A 25,360-nucleotide genomic window follows, 5' to 3' on the forward strand; every position below is an offset into this window, starting at 1 on the left:
ACTATTGTTCTTATTATCTTTTTAGCCTTAGTTGTTTAATTGTGCTAATTTTAGTTTTCCTGCTTGTTGTGTTGTTTCCTGCTTGTTGTAAATATTTTAAAACCCTTGTTCTCACAATTTGGTCACTTGCCAATTTCCACCCACTAGCTACCAACCTGGGAGGGTTAAGACTAGCATGTGCTTCCTCAGAGGCACATGAAACTAGCCACCACATATTTTTAACTGCTGCTCATCACAGAACACACTTAGAAGAAAGTAATAACTGCCCTCTTCTGCATACATAAGCTCACAGATGCCCATGATTGGCTATCATCCATAACATTCCAAAGAGCAGGGCCAGTTTTGTTCTTCTAGACTCTCAGCCACGGGTGGTTGTGCCAAACTTGCAATCTCCCAATGACAGGGTGAAGTGCACTGGCCCCTGTACTTTTGTTTTTTATCACCAAAAGTTTTCATAATAGGAGAAATTGCAGGGACTATGTGTGTGTGTGTGTGTGTGTATATGTGTGTGTGTGTGTGAAATGCAGACTTCACTATATACTGCAGGGCCTGTAAAACTTGCAACAGAAAACTGGGCTCCAATAGAAATAAAGTGTTTGTTTTTTGCTACTCTCTTGGCAATGGTTTTAAAATACACCCTCCACTCCACATTTATTTATAAGTCAATTTATCAGGACATTAAGGTGTAAGAAACCAAACCAGCACTAATAAGCCGATCTATTAAACCTAAATGGTTTTCTACAGCACTGTGTGAATAATGAGGATTGAGGGGGGTTGTTTGGAATAAAATTACCTTAACTAAGACAATCATAGAAACAGATCTCTGGCCTGAAAACATGAATATGCATACTGATGAGGTAAACAAATCTTACACACTCAGGTAGATTTATTTCATGGAACCCACCACCTCTTTCCTCAGCTATGGCATGACTTATCTATTACTTATCTGTTATATGCTGGACACTTCAACTCAGTTGCAAAATGAAAAATGCCATAACAATCCAATGCACCTCCCCTGTAGTCATCCTCTCTCTCTCTCTCTCTCTCTCTCTCTCTCTCTCTCTGATTATAACAGTTATTTTTTTTAGTGTTAGGTCTGAGTCCACCTTTGTCGAGTTTGAATTGAGTCCGAGTCCAAAAGGGGCCGAGTTGGACTCAAGTCCGCGTCTTTAATAGCCAAGTCTGAGTTGAGTCTGGCTGAGTCCAGAACATAGTTAATTAGAAAAATGATTTGAAATTGCAACTGTAAACTCACACTGAGCTGTTAAATTAATATTTTAACCTTCACAAACCAATGGCAACATAAATGTAACAAAAAATTACCACTATTAAATCTTGCCATTTAATATTTTTATTTAATGCCATCAGCACCTCAAATAGTTTCCAATCAAAAAATGGTTTCCAATCAAAAAATGGTTTCAAAGAAAAAAAGGGATATAGAGGTATATGTAGAACATTTATTATATCACAAGTGTATGAAAATACAAATTAACGTTTTTGTTCTTGTATCACACTATACAGTATTGTGTCCTCCTGGGTTTCAATGATTTGATGCTTCTCCCCCACATTTATATAGGCTGAGAGAGAGAGTACAGTGTAGAGTTACATTTAGCGGCATGTCATAACAACAAGCTTCATGCTTTATTACTGCTTTTAATCTGTCTATGAATGACATCAAACTCATTTGTGAGCACAGCTTAATTCCTAAAATAAAATAAAAAATCCCTAGCACGGTTTATAATATTTACTACATTAAGTACATTTCACATTTTACATGAAATTCAAGAGTGGAATCGCAAAATGCTAATGTTTAGGGGTGGGCGATATGACTACAATCTTATTTCATGACGATACATTTTCTCAGGTAGGTCTATCAGTGGTATTCAAGTAAGAAATATTATGGAAATTGAATAAAACAATTAAATGTAAAATAAAATAGATTTCACTCTATGACATATACAATGATTCTTATTAAATTTACTGAAGTTATTCAGCCAAATGAATGAGTGAGTGATTTTATATTTGTCTTTTGTTGTTTGATTAACATTAATGACACAGACAGCAACAGATTTATTAAACTGCTTTGACTTTAAGACCTAATGCACAGATCCAATATACTGTATTGACAGACCTCCTATTTTTTTACATTCACTTAAGACATAACTGACTTTGTTTACATGAATACTCGGCCAGACCTGCATTTGGACATGATGTGTGTGTATTTATCTGACCATCCAAGCGTAATCAGCTGCTAAAAGTACTCAGTAGACTCTATGCACGATCATTGCATTATGGCATAATGCATTATGTATTTCCGGTAGAAAAAATCTCAGCCAGCGACTTTACTTCCGTATAACATGTTCCTATAGTGAAATGTACTAGCGGCAAAAGTCTTTCATACGATTCATTTTATATATATCATTATTGTAATGGCTTCCAGAAAGTATGAATAGCAGGAAGACAGCAGTAAAGCCGAACATTGTTGTGTCCCGTTATGTGAGGAGGAGGTGGATGCAAGTGCAGATTATTTATTGCATAAAGTAAATATTAATTAGATAAATAAATATAAATAATGCAAATACAGGTATGAACTGTCAGAAATGGAGATGAATGGAGATGGAATGAATATAGCATGAGAATAATCAGACTCAAAGTTGTCGATGTAACTCGAAATATATAATTTGAAGCCCTTCTCCCTGTTACTGCTGGGTGTAACAGCTGACTGCCTCACAATATGACTAACATCATTCACGGTAATCTGGGAAAGCTCTTGTAAACAGCAAGTGTAATATGTAATACTCTCCAGTGCCATCTTCACATGGCATTCAATAAATTCCAGGGGTTTCAGTACTGCAATGTAAAATAGGCGTTTCTTGAGGTGTGGCAAAGATGGCCCCAAAAAAATTACATTTCACCGAACATGCACAGAATAGAGGGTATGCACGTGAAGTCACGGTAGCCAGAACTTGCTGAGGTCACGCCCACTGAGTGGCAAAAAGACTGAGCGGCAGCATTAGTGTATAGCGTGGGTTCTGCGAAAACACAGAAAAAACGCATCAAAAATGGGAAAAAGCTGTTGTGCGATTGACTGTGCTAACAGATTCAACAAGAATTTGGAGCTATCGTTTTACAGAGTGCCAAAAACCATTCACTCCTTTTTTTTACTAAGTCAAGCAGTGTAAATGTAAGTTCTTTTGGCATGTGGTATTCATGTTGTACAACAATGAATAATTTGCTACATATTTCTTTTTAAACGCTGCCTATTTCCATCAATGAATAATGGGGGCTCATTCATTCTCTGACTGTGTTTTACCTTCACAAATATATAACGGTAGTAAGTGGAAGCAGTGTTAGCTACAAACAAACTAGGACTAGCTAGCTTACGGTTGCCAGTTAAAATTATATAATAAAATTATTTGTACCTACATCCAGAATGTTTATTGGTGTTCTTGTCACTTTAATTTCTCCAACAAATCCCACCTTGAAGTAGGACCAAGCATCAAGGCTTTTGTCTGCCTTCATTCTTCAGGTACATATAAATGTCAGGAAAAACAGTTTCTGGCCACAGGCCAATGTCCATGGACCACAGGTTCTTGAGCAAGTTGTAATGGTCACTGTCGAGTCCAACTGCCTTTAATTTAAGCTAATAATCATTAGTTAGACTAGTGTTTTTGCAGTTTCCCCTATTAAAATCAGCCATTTTGCTGGATGTTTGGCGACTCAGTCTGGCTGAGGGGGTGTGTTCTGGCGGGAAAGTTACATTAATTCCTACCTGTCACGATTCGAGGTTGAGCCAGAAGCAGGTGCAGATAATGACATTTATTGAAGGAAAGGTACTAAGAAACGAATACACTATGACAACCGGGAAACACTCTGTGGCAAGAAACAAAACACTGAGACATAAACAACATGAATCTAAGTCTACTTGGCATAATACTGTGGCAAAACTAAACATAAACTAACAAGATCAAGAAACATGGAACACAGGGGTCTAAGACAACGAAAGACAAGCACATAGTGCAGACCAGGACTATATATACACATGAGTGCTCATTAACAAAAACATGAATCAGGTGCAGGTGGTCATGTGACAACTAGAGCAGTGCAGTGGCTGATGGGAAGTGGAGTCCAGAGTTTCCCGATACGTGACACTACCCTTTATACTTTTTTTGTGTGGGCATTCCTAGGATCAGCAATGTAAGATGAAGGACAAAACAGTCAGTAACTATTTTTATTTCATTTTTTTTTAAATCTTGTAAATGCTAAATTAACTAGCTCTTCAATCTGTCTACTTTACGCTTTCTGTGTAAATAAAGTTGAGTATGAAAACATGGAAAATTATGAGCTTGTTTTTTATAGTGGGGCAACAGCAGAGGAAAAGATACTGAGGTTAAAAAGAACTAAGGTTTCACTGCAGATTTTTAGTTTTGCATGATAGGACACATGATATAACTGATTTAAAGTCAGTAAGACTTTGAGCTTATTTAAGTGAAACAAGCATTTCATGACAATAGTATTTTTCAAACATGAAACCCATGCAATCGCAGACAGGTATCTGAAGTTATTGTAGAATTAATGTAAAAGGGTATTTGGCATGAAACCCCTGTTATCACAGTCAGGTATCTGAAGTTATAGCAGAATTAATGTAAAAGTATATTTGGCACGATACCCCAGTGATCATGGACAGGTATCTGAAGTTATAACAGTATGAATGCAAAACCCCTGTTATCACAGACAGACCTGCAACAAATGGCTTTTCTTTCCAAACTGTGCATGATTCTTGACCTATGCAGATTCTCAAAATGGGCCACGCCTACCTGATGACACAATATCTGTTATGCTGTCCTGAAATCCCTGGAAAAAAGGGCCTGCCATCTTCACACAGTTATTGCCAGTAGTGAAAACGGCTTCTGGCGCAACTTACTGGATATAACTGAGCTGGCTGAGACAAAACACGGAAGTGATCGTGCATAGAGTCCATTTGGTATTCGCACAATGAGGCGGCTTTGAAACGCACGCACAGAACTCTGACTCTCTGGTCAGGCAGGGAGACATACATTAATTTCTTGTTATCTTAATTTTATGTTGTTATTTATTTTTTATCTTTCTTTTCATGTTATACATGACGCAGACTGGACTGTAAGAGTTAAAATGTCAGAGTCTGTGTCAAGTTTGAGTACAAATTTACCTGAGTGTGTGACAAGTTCGAGTAAAAGTCTAAGTTCGTTCATAATTGGACTTGAGTTCGAGTCCGGGATTGAGTACCTCAACTCTATATTTTTCACAGGAGGTGTCACAGTGATAATGTGGTGTATTACTAAAAGGTGTCAAAAATGAATAAATAAAGAATAAATGGAATAAGGATGAAAATATTATGAAAAGGGTGGAGAAAGCACTGTACTGAGTGGATTCTATACTTCATCCACTTGTCCAAATGGCAAAATGCAGACACAGATGGATAAAACATAATCACTAGAAACACAAACAAAATGACTGCTCTGTTTTGTTTTTAACAACTGACAGCCCATAGCTGGAAACAGTGCAAAATTAAGTGCAAAAAGAATTTAAGAAAGACAGAAACATAAGAGAGTATAATTTCTGTTCTACATAGGTAAAATGTATGTAGTCAATAAATGACTAATTTATAATACAATATAATAACAGCGATAACCATCCAGATGTTCAGTTACATATAATAACTGCAGCCAGTCAGAGTCTCCTAAAAAGATTGATGGACATAACTGGGAACAAGTGATGGAGACATTCATGAAGGACCTAAGCGAGTGTGAGTTTGTCATCCACACAATGTTACTTTACTGAAGACCTGAAGGTTTATGTGTGCATGTACAAACTTGATCAAACCCTAAAAAATCCAATCTTATTTACTAACAGCATCTCCTGGGAACTGCATCTTTCAAATGTGCCAAGCAGCACATCTTGCTTCTGCCTTTATAAATGTGCAATCTGCTGTGTTTCTACTTAAAATGTGAAAAGTACATGCCTATGCAAATAGATTCCTTCAGCTCCTGCAGTGTGTACTGCAACCTGAAAGTAAGTCTGGGAATGGCAATTGCTTGTACCAATTAACAGAGCCAAAAGGCAGGCAGTAAATTATTAAACCCATTTCTGCCATTTGAAGAAAACATTAATGTTTTATTATTATTATTATTATTATTATTATTATTATTAATAATAATAATAATAATAATAATAATAATAATAATAATAATAATAATAATAATATACCACTGTGACCTAGACCAGGCAATTACTAAGAACCACTGTGTGCTCTTTATTTGAGCTTCATATCATGAAAGTAAAATCCTCCTGCTTGTGTAACTTTTTTGTCCACAGGATCCCAGTCACAATTCCCAACTCTAGTCTCCACCCTGGAAATGTTTCTTAAAACAATACAAAACAAAAAAACCCATCCCACAAAGCCTGACCTTAATTCAAAGTATTTGTATCTATTGAGAATGCATTATCTGCTCAATCCGAATAATGTATTTGCATTACGTCCCTAACATCTTAGTATTTCAGTGTCTGAAAGTAAAATTGACTTCTTACACAATCAAAAGCACATTAGGAAAATGAAAAGGTTTTCTTTGCCTGTGATGGTTTCAAGATACTCTTCTGATGTAAGTAGCTGGCTTCAGTTACTATCCTGAGAGGAAATGTTTCAGCTTTTGAGGTTAAATGCCTCAATCTAAGACAACACATTAAATAAAAGCGGGCTATAAAGTTTGACTGCAGTGCTGTTAACCCCACTGGATCCCAGTGCCTACATTGAGGCCTTCACTGCAGTAAGCAAAATCTCTTCTGTATTGATCTGCACACATATTGTAGATACAGATCTACTTTCATTGCTGCCTCACTGCTTCATGCATTTAAATCAGAAATTATACAGTTCATTGTAAATAATCACATAATTTTTTGTGTACTTTATTATGATTTTTATTTGCTCAAATTTGAGCTTAAAAAGAGATTTTATTTATTTATTTATTTATTTATTTTTATTTTTTAACATATTTAACACATTTAATTGTTATCCTTGTTCTTTAGTGTTTTGTAATGTTTCATGCCTATTCAGAATAGGCATGTGTCAAACACACTGTTCTATGGAGACCCTGTGATGGCATGTTAGAGACTATGCAGAGCAGGTGTTCAAAATATAACTGCCGTGTATCTTCCATACATTATCAAAGTTTCATTTCAAGCGTTCCACTATTGTGCTACAGCCATGAAATATCTAGCACATGCTGCAGTATTGTGCTACTTCTATTTTCATTATAGTCAAGTTTTTTTGAAGATGGTTTCCAATATTACTCAGAATAATGCACAGTAACACCAAATAATTATAGTTATTCGCTGACGTCCAGCAGTCTCTATTTAAAAGATCAGTTGCAGTTTTTGCCATCAATTTTACCAACTTGGCCATGCAAGCAATTAGTCTAAAATTACTATAAATAATTGCTGCATGGTATTTCATAATATGTAATTATTATTGCGTAATCACCTAATAACAATTATTTGAGCTAATCAATATCATTTAAACTGCGTATAGATTCATATGTTCTTCCCAGTTCCATATGGGCTCCCTTTGATTTCTCTGGTTTCCTCTCATCTCCCCAAAACATGCTATTAAGTTAACTGTGTACAGTAAATTGCCCTAGATTTGAATGAATGTGTGAATGTGTGTGTGTGCATGGTGCCCTACAATGGACTGGCCCTTCATCCAGGGTGTATTTCAACCTTATGCACAGTGTTCACAGATCCACCAAGATCCTGACCAGGATAAGCCTGTTACTGAAGTTGGATAAAAGAAACAAACACATTCTCAATTATTTTCAGTACATTTTCTTTGCATATTGTCCAGCACAATGAAAAGGAACAGCCCGATGGTCTACTGATAACCTGGATGGAAGTTGGGCAAAATACATGGAATAAACTTGGAATAAACATCAGGGCACATTGTCCAATCTGGCCTTATTTAACAGCCTACCACTAACAGTGCATATTGTTTGTGTTCAGAGATCAGAATGATCAAGTGCCCCCAACAGATGGCACCTGTGGACGAACATGTTATCAATCCTAATGTCAATCACTAATGACCAAATGACCTTTCGGAAATGCAGATGCAAATGTACAAAAAGCAACTCATTGGGACCTTTGGATTCACAAGGGGATTGCAATTTCAGTTGGAAAGTCCACTGGTACTGGCACTAGATCCAAAGCCAATGAAAGGAAAACCCAGAGGATGCTGAATCTGCAGCTGTCCTGACAAGCTGAACCTCTTTGCTGACATCCTCCATGACAAATGCCATGAGAGCCTGCCTAAAAAAAGAAATCATTGAGCTTGTGAAAGAGAAGTGCATACTTAGGAGGACCTGGAGGAAGGCAGGATAGCAAGACAAGGAAGCCCTGAAGGTAATCTGGAACCAAATAAAGAACAGGCTGTCAGCCCTGAGGAGGGCAGAGGGGATCTGCAAATGCAGAAGCAAAAAGGAGAAGGAGAGTGCAATATTCTTCAGAAACTGATTCAAGTGTTCACGGTACTTGAGGAGGAGAAGTAGAGTGGGGAAAGGAAAGAACCAGCTATGCAACCCTGGAAAGAACAACAACACTGAAGCTGGCTAAGGAAGTAGAAACGGGGTGATTAGAAGAAAAAATTAAATGTGGCAGAAGGAAACATTCTAGGGACAGCTGTAGGGGTGGCAGGGAGATGTCCAGGCCACTGCTCCACAACCAGATGTTCCAGGTTTAATAAACTGAAACATTTATGGGGTGTAACACTTGGCTGAGGAACTTGCAGCTAGCCTGATGGCACCATTAGAGACGCAACAGGATACATGATGCCCAACAGTTATCCCACCTGCCTATGCATTGTCTTGGGTCAGATGTGTTGCTATGCCTGAAAAACGATTTTAAAAAATTGTGTTTTGTCCAAAATAGTATTTGTCTGCCTGTAACAAACTTTGGCATGTAAACTTTAAGAAAACATAAACATTTTCCCAAAACAATGTGAATTTTCTCAGAATGGAAGCTTTAAATGCAATTTTCTCCCTTTTCACTTTTGGGGTTAACTAGATTTTAAAATGCAAAATTTGACTTACTGAAATGTGCAAATGAAAAACCTATTTCAGTTCAGGAACTATATATAAGCCTATTGGAAAATGCCAAAATTTCATGTGAAGGGTTTTATAATGTCTTCCCATTGCTTTATAGGAGAGGTTTTGTAACTAAAGCCCCCAAAACCTCCCCTATCATGTAGCACCACAACCCCCCCCCCCCCATATTAGAGGAGACCAGGTATAATGATTATCTATTCTATATATAACCTAATCTATAATCTCTTTTGATAGATAGATAGATAGATAGATAGATAGATAGATAGATAGATTTTTTTGCTTTTTTATTTTTGAACTTTCCTTAAAATTACTTTTCATAACTTTTATGATTTTTATAAAACTATATAACAGACAGGTATGGAACATGAATTACCTTTTTGATTGATAAAGAAAGGGTGATCTTGAAAATTTATCTTGTTTCTGAGCACTATAACTACTTTGACCAAGAGAACTATGCTGTAATAACATGTACTATTTTACATGTAAAACATGTTACATTACATTCGTCTTGCATTCTAAAAACATTCACATACGAATTATGTAAATTGGGACGAAGGGCGCATCTTGTTAGCCATGACAGTGTTAAAGCTCTCAGCCACTCACTGAACAGAGCAGATGCAGAGAGAGGTGCAAGTGCAGTGGGAAAGCAAGACCACAAGCTTGCAGGACAGTACTGGTGACATTTGGAAGGTTGCTAAGGTTTGTCCAAAAAGTCACTAGACACTTTTTTTTTAAAAAAAAAATGCCATTAAGGCGTCTGAAAAGTCGCTAAGTTGGCAACACTGGTCTGCACTGACAACTAGATAAAAGGCAGGCTAAGCTCTGCCTCTCCCCAGCAAAAAGAAAATACAGAGGGAGAGGGAACGTGGGGTTTTTCATTTATGCACATTCTATTTGAAAACCAATAAAATACTCAGAGTACCCAAATGATGACTTGTCTGTGTTTATTTCTTGAAAACAATTTGCACCCCCCTTCTGATCTCTACGGCACGCCCCTCTTGTTGAGAATCACTGCTTTACAGGATAGAAGGCAATTTAAGTTCTTACCTGGATGGTCAGTGTTGGTAATGGCTGTGTATATGTACAACTGTTAAAATGGGCTATTAAAGTAGGTCTGTACAGTATTCTTGGATGAGACCATACATAACTGCAGAAGTGATGCTTTCGATCCTTATAAAAATGTACAATACTCGCTAATAGACACAATTTCTACTGAACAAATCAACATTCTCAAAATGAAACACAAGTCTGAACATAGACACAAACTGTATCTGTGAGGACCTACAGAGAAGTAGGTCAGCTCAAACAGGCATGTTTGAAAGTGGCAGAGAGAGAGAGAGAGAGAGAGAGAGAGAGAGAGAGAGAGAGAGAGAGACAGACAGACAGAAGACAAACAGAACACAGAAGACAAGCTTCAGTGAAGACAGACAAACATGCCTGTCTAGAGTGACAGTTCACCAACAGGCCACTTCTAACATATTTCCACAGAGAATGACCAAACATTACACACACTGAAACAAACAGACACAGTATAAACAAACAGCAGCAGCTGTGCGCAAAGGTTTATGAGGACAGCCCTGCTGAGGGAAAGGCAAAATTGACGTGACGTGTGGTTTGGAATTCTGCTCATGCCTGCTGGCTTTGGTCTGCTGCCTGCAGCTCAGAGAGAATCTCCTCATCAACTCTTGTAATGACCCCACAGACACACACCGCTACGTTCCAACACCTGCAGCACACACATCACGTGTCCCCACCGCAGCTTCTCTATCAGTGGACGTGTGTGTGTGTGTGTGTGTGTGTGTGTGTGTGTGTGTGTGTTTAATAAAAAGTTCATTGCATCTCCCCTGAAGCGTGCACATACCAGACCTGGGCTGAGAGCATGGTGTATGGTGTACAAGTTCTCAATTGGTGAGCGTACATTAAATAGTGCATTACCAAAAAGTTGGATAATTCTGTTGTATCCGTTTTCTTGTGTAATCAGATATCTCTCATACACACTGCTGAAGTAAATCAGTCACACGCTTGATAGCTTTCTGAATGGCATCTTTACTTTCTTAACGTGAACTCCCTTAGACATCCGGTCCCATCATGTATAATACACTCACATCTTAAAGGTACAGACCATCATTCTAACACATGACATCAACCCCCCCCGCCAAGTCGGATAGAGACCTTTAACACTTAATTGTTGTCTCCGTATTGCCCAACCAAATAGCATACTCAACTAACTGACTATTCTCACATTCCTCAACTTATTTTTCAACTTTAATTTTTCAGGCAATTTCTTTTGTCTTTGGGGCTTGACATATCTTGGTGACATTCGGCCCTAGGCACAGGTCTCTCTGAGTCCTCTGACAATGTCTGTTGGTCTGAATCTGTGGAACAGTCAGCATCTCCTACTACTTGGCTATCTTGTTTGTTTCCTTTTTCTCTTTCCACATATTTCTTCACAAATGTTGTGTTGAAACTGTACTGGGCTCTGGTGGGTGACTCGACAGTTATTTTGTTCCCAGCTTTGCTGACCACTGTGTGAGGTGTTGCATTAAAATGTGTGGTAATCCATCTTGTCTAGTCTGATCAGAACCGGATCTCCAACAGCTACATTTGAGTACTCTGCTTTGAAATATTGACCTAGATACAATTTATATTTTTCCTTTTTTTCAGCATCGTGGTCATGAGCTTCAAGATCTTTGTCCGCTGATATGAGTTCAGGTAGCTTGCCTCTCATTTTACTTTTATACAGAAGAACAGTGGGGAGCTTCTGCCTGTTTTGTTATGCACAATACCTCTGTACACTGTAACATAGTTCCTGAGTTCCTTTTGCCAGTCAAGTCCTTCTGACTGTGAAATTCGGATTCGTTTCATGATGGAGGCATTCACCATTGGTGTGAGCCCATTTAGGCGTTGTTTTCAGGTGTCTGATTCGTTTTTCATCAAAGATATTCTTGAATTCATCTAATTTGTATTGAGGTCTGTTATCTGATTTCAGTGTGGCAGGAAGTCAATATCGGCCAAATATGTCCTCAAGGCTGTCAATCACTATTGTTGTTGTGGTTGAGGTCACTATGTCATACTCATAATACCTACTGTAGTAATCCACCACATTGACTGTTTTGATGGCAGAGGACCCAGTAAATCTACTGCTAAATCTTGCCATGGTCCATCTGGCAATGGTAAGGGTCACAATGGTTCTGGCACATCAGGAAGAGAGACAATTTGACAGCCATGACATGACTTGCAATATCTCTCGGCAGCCCTGTCCATGCTAGACCACCATACTTTGGCCATCAGGTGCTGTTTGGTCCCAACAATACCTCCCAACACTTCCCCCATGGGCAAGTGCTATAGCTCGTAGTTGAAATGTTTTTGGAAGAACAGTGCGTGTTCCACATAGTACTAGAAAACCTACCACACATAGCTCACTAGCAACGGCTGCACATGTCATATACTTTTCAAAATGTTCTCTTTCAATAGCTTTTCTCGCCTCTATCAGTTCTGGATCTTTTTCCGATGCCTCATCTACTTCCCTTGTGGTTAGGGCTCTCGGGGTGGCACTAATGGCTACAAGTCTCACATACTCATCCATATCATGTGAGTGCTTCTCTCTCATTGCTGTGCTTCCTAGAAGTCTTCCCAAAGGATCTGCAATGTTCTCTTTTCCAGAAACATAAACAGCCTTTAAGTCATAAGGTTGAAGACGCAAAACCAACTGCTCAATGTGAGCACAGGGCTTAGAGCGTGGACTGTAGTTTGGCTCTAACGGCTTATGGTCCGTGACCAGGTCAAATTGTCTTCGATAGACATATGGGGGTAGCTTCTCACAGGCACATACAAGGGCAAGGGCCTCCTTCTCTGTCTGGGAGTACTGTCTCTCACAGTCTGATAGACTTCTACTAATGTAGCACACTGGCACCATTCATCCTTCTTGACACTTGTCAATACAGTGGTAGCTGTGGCTCAGGTGGTAGAGTGGGTTATCAACTAATCGTAGGGTTGGTGGTTTGATTCCCGGCCCACATGACTCACATACCGAAGTGTCCTTGGGCAAGACACATTGCTCCCAATGGAAAGTTAGCGCCTTGCACGGCAGCTCTGCTACCATTGATGTATGGGTGAATGCGACACAGCGTAAAGCGCTTTGGATATATCACTTTGCTTATATTTTCTCATTTGTAAGTCACTTTGGATAAAAGCGTCTGCTATATGAATAAATATAATGTAAATGATAAAAGTGCTATATAAGTGGAGACCATTAATACAGCCCCCAACCCTACAGGGCAGGCATTGGCTATAACCTGGGTTGGTGCGTCTTTGTCAAAATATGCCCTGACTTTCCAAGTTCTTCTTTCAGAGCATTAAACACACTTTTCTGTTCAGGACCAAAGACGAATTCTGAGTCTTTTCGGGTAAGACGTCTCAAGGGCTCTGCCAAAGTTGTAAATTGTGGAATAAATCTGCTGCTGTAATTGACAAGTCCAAGAAAACTCAGAACCTATGAGGCATTCTTTGGCTCTTGAGCCTCCACCACAGTCATGACTCTCTCCTCAGTGGGCCCAATACCTTTTTGTGTGAGCAGAATCCCCATAAAATTTAAGTGATCCATACTGAACTGACATTTTGCAGGATTCGGAGCCAGGCCACATTCTCTCAGACGTTTCATGACGTTTCAGGCACATGCACAATCACGTCATCTGAGATGTTTGTACCTCCCTCTATCCTAGCAAGGAATGCAAATGTCGTGATCTGGCGGGACTCTTGTGTCGACTCCAATTGGTTATATTCCCTCTTGAGATCTAACTTGCTGAAGACCCATTCATGCTTTGTAGCTGTTCACCTACATTGGGGATGGGGTATCGTTCTCTCGTAATTGCTTGATAAGCTTGTCGCATGTCAAGACAAAGGAGTAGGCCCATTCACTTCTTCAATAATTTCTAAGAGTTCTTTTATCTTTTCTTCCACAGGACCCCTTAAATTAAATGGAATCCACCTTAAAGACTGGACCACTGGCTGAATCTTTGGGTCTATGTATAAACTGATTTGTTTGGTTTTCATCTTACCGACTGCTTGAAACACTTCTGGGTATTGTGAATATGAATACAGCTGCAACATTTGCATCGATCTTCAGTACTCCAAGTTTCATGGCAGTGTCTCTCCCTAACAGTGGTTCTCCCATCCCTTTGATGACAATGAATTCAACATATACCATCCAGCTGCCTATTCTTGTTTCACACTTGAAAACTCCCTTTAGTGGCAACGATTTGATGAGTAAGAAAACAATTTCCTCCCTGTTTTTGGATTGTACAAATGACATTTGATATTCTTTGCTTTCAGTTCCTCCCATGTTCTTTCATCAATGATATTGCTGGTCACACCTGAGTCTACAAGCATTTTTTAACTGAAAATTCCCAAGCAAACATTCAGTCTATCAGCCATGTAGTCATCTTGGATGACAAATGCATATTCAGCTTGTCCTTCTACTTGGTTAACTGTTTGCTGCTTTACATTTTTTGTTTTGCACATTTTTGAGAAATGATCTCATCCTTTACATTTGTGGCATGTCTGGCCTCTCGCAGGACATTTCAAATCTTGTCCTAAATGATATGTATTTCCAAATCTGTATCATTGTTTGTTCAACTTACTGCATTGGGCTGCACGGCTTGCTGTTTTCCCTTGAATTTTCCTTTCATCTTCCCCCCTTTTTTCCAGACACGATTCACAGACTCAGTGTCAGGTTTTGATGTGTCACTCACTGATGATGCAGCCATCTGTTCCTCTATCCGTTCACAGAGGGCAGCAACCTCCAATGTACGATCAAGCATGAGATTAGGTCCTTCCTCCAAAAGTTTACGGCACATGTATGCTGATAAACATTTGCCTACAATAGCATCCCGGATTTCATTATTCATGTCATCTGCAAATGCACAAACCTTTGCTGCCTGTCTGAGACACATTGTGAACTGTTGAATTGTCTCACTTGAGTTTTGGGAAAGTTTATAAAAAGACTGCCTTGCATACACAGCATTCACTCGTGGCACAAAGTACGCATTCAAGGCCGCAACGGCCGCATCATAATCGGCAGCATCTCCCGTATCTGCCAGAGTGGAGAATATATCTTGAATATATTATTTTGCGTGATGCAAAAGAAGTGCTCTGCACCGCTGATGAATTGCCGCTGCGACATTCTTTTCAATTATAAGTCCTTTAAGCATAAAGTTCAAACGATGTCAGCCATCTTGTCCATCTTGAACCAAGAGTCATGGGATCTTTGTAGCACTCAAACGTAGGGATACCTGACTTTTCCATCACATGCAATCAGTGCTCAGATCTACCAGGCTGCATCCTCATCGCCAATGTTGTATATAAATTTTCTTGTGTAATCAGATATCTCACATACACTCTACTGAATTAAATCAATTACACGTTTGATAGCTTTCTAAATGGCATCTTTACTTTGTGTGTGTGTGTGTGTGTGTGTGTGTGTGTGTGTGTGTGTGTATTTAATAAAAAGTTCACTGCAAAGAAAGAAAATGCTGCCCTGTGCCACGATTCAAAGTACAGACGGAAGCAAGTGTAGATTCTTAAACATTTAATAACAAAAAACATACGAAACACTCTACAACTAGGAAACAAAACACTGTGGCAAAGACAAAATACGGCAGCATAGACAAAGGTATACTGAGACGATAACGTGAGACAAAGAGTGCATTGCAAACTGTGACTACATACAAGAGTGCTACTTACCAGGAACGTGAATCAGGTGCAGGTGGTCATGTGACAATGAAGCAGTGGCTGTTGGGAACTATAGTTCAGAGTTCCCTTTCTGATTCATGACACCCTGGATGATTTTAACAATTTTTGTCCCATCTCAAATCGTCTATTTTTGGCAAAAATACTTGAGCATGTTGTTGCCTCCCAATTGTGTAATCAGCTTACAAGGAATAACCTCTTTGAACCCCTTCAGTCAGGTTTTCGTAAATTTCACAGTACTGAAACGGTGTTGGTCATAGTTACCAATGACTTGTTGATGGCCTCTGATTCTGGAGCTACTTCCATTCTCATTCTTCATGATCTTAGAGCAACCTTCAATACTGTTGATCATGGTCTTTTACATACCTGCCTTGAAAGTGTTTTTGGTGTGTCGGGGACAGTTTTAAACTGGTTTAAATCCTATTTGACCGCTCCCAGTTTATTTCTATGGGTGCTTACAGGTCTGACACTAGCTCTGTGCTCATTGGTGTTCCTCAGGGATCAGTTTTAGGCCCTTTACTTTTCAATATTTATCTATCTCATCTTGGGCATCTGCTACGATTGCTCGGCCTCCATTATCACTTTTATGCTGACGATACCCTAATCTACATTCACTCAAAATCTGGTGAAAACCTTGATGTTTGTTTTCTTTCTGACTGTATTTCTGAGATAAAAACATGGATGAATAATCATTTTCTGTGCCAGAATAGCGGTAAAACTGAAGTTATGCTTATAGGTTCCCGTCAGCAAATTCTCAAAGCTGGTCCACTGTCTTTATTTGTTGATGGCTCTGTTCTAGAGACTCAATGTAAGATGAGGAACCTTGGAGTAATTTTTGATACCAGTTTTACATTTGATTCTTTTGTTAAGAGCACTGTTAAAGCATCCTTTTTTCACCTCAGAAATATAGCAAGAGTGCGCCCTATGCAAAGCTTCTCTGTAGCCGAAAAACTGATTAACTCCTTTGTTGTCACTCGTCTAGATTACTGCAACGCCATTTTAGCCAGAGTGTCTAAATCCACACTCAATAAACTGCAATATGTACAAAACTCTGCTGTCCGAATCCTGACTGGGACCAAGAAATACAATCATATTGCTCCTGTTCTGGAGTCCTTCCACTGGCTCCCAGTCAGGTTCCGTGTCAATTTTAAAATTAAGATGCTGACATACAAAGCATTACATGGCTTGGCTCCTCATTACATATATGCTTTACTAATTCCTTGCGCCCCAAATAGCAGACTGTGCTCCTCATAGTGTAATTTGTTAACTGTTCCACAAACCCGCTTAAAATCTATGGGTGACAAGGCTTTTTCTGTCTATGCTTCTTCCCTTTGGAACTCTCTTCCCCTTGAACTTAGGAAAGGTCAGACCTTTGGCATTTTTAAAGCTCAACTCAAGACATACTTTTTTAAACTTGCATTTGACTGCTGATGTCTACTTTTATTATTATTATTATTGTTGTTGTTGTTGTTATTCTTATTACATTTTATAATTTAATTTTTTTTCTGTGTACTGCTTATTTTGTGCACAGTGCTTTGAGAAGCTGCTTTTAAAGGTGCTCTATAAAATAAAGTTTATTATTATTATTATTATTATTATTATTATTATTATTATTATTATTATTATCTCCCCTGAAGCTTGCAGATACTAGACCTGGGCTGAGAGCATGGTGTATGTTCCCAATTGGTGAGCGTACATTAAACAGTGTATTACCAAAATGTTGGACAATTCTGTTGTATATCCATTTTCTTGTGCAATTAGATATCTCTCATACACTCTATTGAATTAAATCAGTCACACGCTTGATAGCTTTCTGAATGGCGTCTTCACTTTCTTAACGTGGACTCACTTAGACGTCTGGTCCCATCATGCAATAGTACACTCACATCTTAAAGGTACAGACCATCATTCTCATATATGACAAATTCCTTTTATGTAAATATTCTGGAGAGGATTCAACAACATTGGAGTATTTTCTCATGAGTGGTGTAACAGAAAAGTGTTTGCCCTATTGTTGGGAGAATGCGAGTTTGAATCCGACAATGCCACTGACATACATGGCCAGGAGCCAAGGGAGCAAAATTTTCCATGCTGTCTGGGTGGCAGAGCAGATGAGTGCAGTTAGTGCTTTCCTTTGAGTGTGTTATGGCAGCAGCTCAAAAAGATGCAGAAATTGTCTTTATGTGCCTTGGGTTGATAGCTGTCATGTGATGGAGGGGAGTGTTATCTAGTGGGTGGGAGTTGGCAAGATCATATTGGGGAGAAAATGAGGGTGAAAAAGCTATACTTGGGGCCATATTACAATTTACCGTATAGTCCATAGTCCATTAATTCCAGAGCATACGTTTCGCTAAACACAGAGCTCAGTAATAGCAGTTTCAGTCAGAGCTATAAACAGGATCAACATTTTAGCGAGGTTCACGCTGCATAAATGTCATTGTTAATATATCACAATGCTGAATGTGTACTTATTCAATAGCTCTCCATTATATAATCATTTCATTCTTACATAAACTGCTCTGACTACAGTTATAGTACCTGTTGAGCTTTGAATTACATTACATATACATAAATACTATGCAATCAATACAGTAGATAATAATGGGTTTTGTGCCAGTTACTTCATGTTTCTCTACTGGTGCTTCTCCTACATCAGAAGAACAGAGCAGGAAACTGTTATACAAAACAGATGAATCTGCTTCATAACAGCAAGAAAAATAAAAGAACATAATTACTAATCAAATTACTTATTGAGCTTTGTGCAATGGTAGTTGCTGTCGGTGCATTTATGTATACTCTATGCCAAACACATCTCTAGATAATATAATTTTATACCAGAATATAATCACATTTTACATGTTCATGCCTTTTCAAGTCCAATCTGCTACCTTATTTAGCTAATTCACTGGCTCCTAATTTCATGTTAACATTCTTATCTATTCATAAAACTCCCACTGACTTCATGCAGTGAATTTGTTCTGATTCGGTCCCACTCAGCTTAGTTGTGATTGGTTATTTCACCTTTCAGCCAGTCCAAAATAACAATTACCTTGAAAAATACTATTCATTATTAAGAAAGAGAGAGTGAGAGAAAGATTTGTGATTGTCAGTCACATACTAAGCTAAGCCCCTGTAAAGACCTTGGTGTACTCATAGTTACCTCCATCGCGTCAGTGACTTCAAGCTTACACTACATATAATGTGAGAAAAGTGAAATGTGCAGTGAAAATCCATTTTTTACTAAAGACAAGACCCCCAGCAATCTTCTATTCCAGTGATGAGCTCTATTTGACCATTTTGCTCATCTGAACCATAATCACAGCGCTATAAAGCTTAAAAAGACTGGTGCACATTTCAGAACATAGTAAAAGCATACATGTATGTACTAAAACTTATTTCTCTTCCAGTTATAATATCTCATTATTCTGTCTTTTCTTGTTTGCAGATTTACCCAATAAAGATATGATTTTCCTTTTATCTTGACATCCTTTATAACCCAGGGTTTGGTATGTTTAACCCATGAGTGCCCCTATTTGTCATGCTAATAAAGCATGATAAAATAGAATAACCTACAATAACTTGAATAAATTACAAACAAAGACTCAGCACAATTAAGGCACTACCTGTCTATAGTAACTATTGCAGCCACTAAGTAAAAAAAAAGTGGTACTTTTTGTATTCCAGTGCATACAATTAAAAGTATTATGTAAAAGGACATGTTTCTTAAAATGATTTATTTTTAAATACAGTGTACACAATAGAAAGTGCACATGGTGAAATAACCAGTCTAGGTGTTCCACACTCTGAGAGCACAATTTCCTTTCATGTTCCAGTCTGATACAGTGTAAGACCCTATCATGCATGCATGACAACACACACCTACAGTGTAATTCATTATTCTTTAGGATTCTGTACCAATATTGTGAAGTAAGAGAAAGTATTTCATTTAGGAGAAGGATGATATGATATGATATATCATCTCTCAGAGAATCACTGAGGCTCATATGTCCTCTCCATCCCCGTTAATAATTAAAAACCAAACTACCAGTAAATCTCTCCCACTCTCTGTCATACACATGCACAGGATTGAATTAGCTCTCCTAGTCGAGCACTAATACAGCCTGCGAGATCCCCTTTGAGTGGGATGAAGTCCAGCTCTGCTCAGTCAGACTTCAGCTACAGCATGGTGTTCAACAACACTGCAGATGAGTTTTATCTAGAGATGATTTTATGGTTGCAGCTCAGCATGAATAACTCTCTTGACTCTTCTGTTTGGCTCTGTCTCCATCCTTTCCCTCCCTGTGCTGGGTGACTGCAGGTATGCTTAAGGTTAATTTAATACTCCAGACTTTTTCCAGTACTACTTTATATATCATTTAAGACCTCATTTGCAGTGATATGCAAAATGTGAACCACTTCAAAATACCTTGCATCAAAGAAAATTGTCTATTTATTCTCTTTCAAAAGTAAATTTATCATAATCTGTAGTAAGCATCAGGGTTGATGGCAGACCCAGGTTTTCCATCCATCCATCCATCCATCCATCTTCTACCGCTTACTCCTTCTTCAGGGTCACGGGGAACCTGGAGCCTATCCCAGGGAGCATTGGGCACAAGGCAGGGTACACCCTGGACAGGGTGCCAGTCCATCACAGGGCACAATCACAGACACACTCACACACCCATTCATACACTACGGGCGACTCAGGTTTTAACTACTTAAATTCCCAGCTTACATTCATTTAAAGCATATTATTGTGGCCACAATAATTTGCTCAGTATCAGTATACTGAAACTAAGAGGAAATGTATGTTGCCAAAAGCGTGAGAGATGTGTGACTGGACATGCCGATGGTTCCTGTGAATTTAAGGGTCTAATTAGTGAGAGTATTGGGGGGTTAACTAGTGGATGAATTTACATTTCCCATATGAGCATGTCTCACTGTGTGCTAACACAACAGCAGGCATGTAGCTGAAGTTGTATTCAGTGTAATACAGTCTCCTGCTTTGTACAAGTAAATCTGTTTTAGCCAGCATGTGTGTGACCAGACATCAAACACTAAATAACCCCATGTTCACACTGCTAAGTTGCTGATGTTGCTCCAGGGTTGTCCTGTGTACTGCACATGTGCAGTGAGTGCTACTATTGCAATCTCATGACATATTAGGACAAATTCAAACCTGCAAGGGTGATGTGGTTGAACCATGCCAGTAAAGCGATAGGAGTATGTACAAATGTTAACCTGGTATGGAGCTTAGAAGCTGACAAAAGTATTTGAATATGAATTTCTTTCTAATTTGAATTATATATGTCACATTAAATAAAAGCATAATTTTCCCTTAGAATCCCAGACGCTTGAGGTTTTGCCTAATTTTTATTACATTACATGAGATGAGAATGTTGTAGATTTGTGTTTAAGGTTCTGATTTTTTCTAAATCTTAAAACCATAACCTGTAATTCTGAATATGTTTTTTTAAAGGCAGATCTTACTCCTAGCAAGTTCAAAACAAAGAAAAAAACAAGTAAATATATTAGATACACCACAGAACATTTTTTTTATTTAATATATGTCATGCATATAATTAAAATATATGAAATTCATATTTAAAAACTTTTGTCAGCTTCTATGCTCCAAAATCCTGCCACTAACCCTAACATTATCCTTAATCATTCATACAAATTAAGTTACATAAATAGCTGCAAATTAGCAAGCTTGAAATCATTCTTCACTTGAGGCATGAGTCATGGCTTCAGGTTACAAAATTAGACAGAAAGTAAATGATCATCTGTTGTTTTGTTGCTGGCACAGTGTAAAAAAAGTCTAAAATCTAAGACCATATCAATTCAGTTCATACTTATTAATGCCTTTAATTGTATAAAATGTCATTTTAGAGAAATTAACATGTCTTAAAGACCAAAGGACAATTTCATTCTTCTCTCTCTATCTTTCTTATTTATCTTCTTTACATTTTACTTTATTTTGTTCTTTCTTCCTCTCCATACTTCCCCTCTCTCTCTCTTTCTCTCTCTCTCTCTCTCTCTCTCTCTCTCTCTGCTCTGAGACACATGTACATCCTCAGAATTTCCTGAAATGAACCTAAAGATTAAATTTTTTTCCCAAAGTACAACATGTAGTGTAGTATTCTCTTTCATGCACACAGACTGACTGAAGGAATGGCAATTATATATGCTCACACAAACAGTCAGCACATGTCACACCAGCAAGGTTGATTTCCTCCAGCAGTTTATACTTCCTCCAAACTGGATCACAGGAGGAAATTTTCACACTACAGAAAGGTAGATTACGGGACAAAGACACACAGTGGGGCGAGCAGGAACTAACAATTTCCCCAGGAGAAAGCTGACCCAGAAGCCACTTTAGACACATGAGTTCAGGCTTCCCATACTTAGCAAATAATGACCCAGTGATATGACAGAAAATCAGTGGAGGGGTTGGAGAGCTGTGTCTGCTTTCTCAGAGTGAGCCTTGCTAGAGTTTGTAATTTATTATTTAGCAGGATGGGTATACAAATGCAAAATGGACAAAAGAGAGACCAGTACAGTTTGATATTTAATGATTTTCCATGGCTCAATTCATCAGTTAATGAGAAGGTGTGTTTGTTGTCACGTAGAATGTAGCAATGGACTATACCTCCACATAGCTTACAGGAGTTATGTACATTGCTGTCATTTTACACTTGTCACGCTATTTACGCTTTGCATTTTTTGCACATTAGTAAAGTATTGTCTGGGATTGGGAAGGCATCATATTTAGTCCCCATGTGTGTGTATGCGGATTGGATTACAATTAAAACCTGATTTATTACTTCAGAATTGACCATGCCAAATCTGTACAGTCATTAAGTCACTTTGTATTTCTCCCCTTTGGAAGATTCGAGTCCTTAGCTGTCGAGCTTGTGTAGATAATATCCATTTCAGCATAATCTAATACCCGCCTGTATGTGGCACATGGGTCTTTGTCTCTGTCCCTTGGCACCACATCTAGGCTGGCAGTATTGCCTAACCAAACAGCACACACAGAGCCAACCCAGGCTGGAGAAAACTGCTCACTGCTTCCATCTGTCTTCTAAGTATTACGGAGGAAGCACAAGAACTACAACAAGGACACAATGTGAACTTGAATGTGGAACAACGTGTACAGGTGAAATAGACTGTGTGTAATTTGGCAAGGATTTAGTTAAGACATTGTTATTTATTCAAATCTGCACAGTAAAATCGATAGTGCTGAAATAGCATCAGTAGTACTGATTGAGCACTTATAGTGTAGACTGGATAGCTACAGTACTGACTTACATTCAGAGGGTAAATTCTGTAAGTGTTCATTCACCACTCTAGGTGTTAATTCATTTTAAAATGACAGGCATTCAACAGTGTAGAACATTCAACATGTTTTGTTATGCAGGCATGATTTGACAGCAGAAATGCCTTGAGCTCAGCATTGCAGCTGAGTAGGTCTGTAATTACTTCCCACACTGACTAATAACTAAAATGATGCTCTTAGCTGTGCTGTCAGCCATGTTCCCGCTCTGTGGATTTCTCCTGTGTACGATACTGAGTGTATATGTTAACAAGTTATAAACATACGCTTGGATTACATCATTTATTAACATCATTGATTTATATCCAGTACAGATGGCTTGTGACATTTTCAAAAGAGCAAAGCCTTTTCAAAGTGGTTTGTATGACTGAGAAATCAAATGCTGCTCAGTCTAGTTATCGACTTGACTCCGAGTTATCCTTACAGTCTCATGTTACTGCTTAAAAAGAACTCAAAGTAGTGCACTCAGAAGTATGTCAAAATACTAGGCTATACTTCATACTATGTAATAGCGCGATTGCGGACGCCGCCTTGGGTGATGCTGCTGATGCGACGTTATTGATGCTCAAGACTTCCGCGTATTTCGACACGCGAGCCCTTACCTCCACATCTGGCCCAGCTGCAGGACGTGCACGAGGGACTGGAAGGTCCACATGCATGCTCGGCAGCACCTGAGCGTCCGGCTCCGCGAGCGCGCCGTTACCGCCGCATTCTCTTCCGTCTCCACCGTGTAGTCGTAGACGAACCAACGGAAGCTGAGCACCTGCACTACGGCGGATGGCAGCGCGGCGAAAAGCAGCGTGAGAGCGAACCACCAGTAGTCGCGGCGCGCGTAGTAGTCGGCCGAGAGCCACACGTCCGTGGCGCCATCGCAGAAGAAGACGAGCAGCGCGCAAAGCACCCAGCAGCAGTCAAGCAGCGCGTGCCGCCGGGAGCGGTCCTGGCGCTCTTCCGGTCCCACGAGAACACAACGCGCCTCGGGCTCCTTATCGCGCGCGCACGCGGGAGCCGAGATTACGGCGGATGCGGCGGCTCCGTCCGATTTGGCGGCCATGTTTGTTTGTGCGAAGAGAAAGAGGGGGTAAGGAGAAGGGAGAAGTGGAGACGAGAGAAGGCTGGTGTGTGCGTGTGTGTGAGCGCATGATGGGTGGTGAGACACACACACACACACACACACACACACACACACACACACAGAGAGAGAGAGAGAGAGAGAGAGAGAGAGAGAGAGAGAGAGAGAGAGAGCATCCTGAAATTATCCAATAGCAATTTCCTTTTGGGATATTTTGGATTTAATGGAACTTGGCTATCCAGTTGAATGTCTTCTTTCTTTCTTTCTTTCTTTCTTTCTTTTTACACTTCATTGTCATGACTATGTTCTGTATTGGCAATGAAATGGCGTTACAAATATTATATTATTAGGTAATAGCACTAAAGAGCATTAGGGATAGCGCAACATCATCTTCATCATCTTTAGTAAACGCTTTATTGTGGTCAGGGTCATTGTGGATCCAGAGTCTATACCAGGAACTCTGGCACACACCATCCATGGGATGGCAATCCATCACAGGAGACACATATCTAGTGTAATATAGGGTAGCCAATCCACCTGTCTGCATGTTTTGGGAGGTTGGAGGAAACCTGAGAACCAGGAAGAATCGCACAGAGACACAGAGATAACATGCACAGAAACACTACAGTAAATAGGGAGCCAACAAATGATTAAAATTATTTGATTAATTTCGAATATAAAATTGCCATCCTTGTGGTAACTGTTTATTTGTAGATATTTTAACTCACTGGTTTTTTTTTTTTGTTTTTTTTGTTTTGTTTTGTTTTGTTTTATTCCCAAGAATATTAATTAAAGGTCTGGTGTGTTAATAATGATTTATTTGCGTGGCAGCCTGGGAAAACCCTTCACATGGTAAAATTTGGACATTATCTAGTAAAAAAAAGAGTTGCAGGCTAAACTGAAATCGGTGGCTAATTTGCACATACTGTATCTCAATCACAATTATAGCATTTGAAAATCTACTTACCCTCCAAAAGTGAAAAAAAGATTGCATTTAAAGATTCCAAATTCCTCTGAAAGACACCACCAATTGATATTTATTGATTTCATCTGCATTCTATATAATATGTAATA

At 39.0% G+C, this 25,360-nt stretch overlaps 1 protein-coding gene across 1 annotated transcript in view; it reads right to left on the reverse strand.

Moving 5' to 3' along the window:
- Positions 1–24,515, reverse strand: part of xkr7b (XK, Kell blood group complex subunit-related family, member 7b) — an 83,899-nt gene extending 59,384 nt beyond the window's left edge. The window contains exon 1 of the mRNA XM_017486463.3: positions 23,817–24,515. Coding sequence (XP_017341952.3) covers positions 23,817–24,268 — 452 coding nt within the window. The 5' untranslated portion in view covers positions 24,269–24,515. The remainder of the gene's footprint in view (positions 1–23,816) is intronic.
- Between the last annotated feature and the right edge of the window lie 845 nt (positions 24,516–25,360).

Source organism: Ictalurus punctatus, chromosome 15 (assembly GCF_001660625.3).
Source record: "Ictalurus punctatus breed USDA103 chromosome 15, Coco_2.0, whole genome shotgun sequence".
Taxonomy (NCBI): domain Eukaryota; kingdom Metazoa; phylum Chordata; class Actinopteri; order Siluriformes; family Ictaluridae; genus Ictalurus; species Ictalurus punctatus.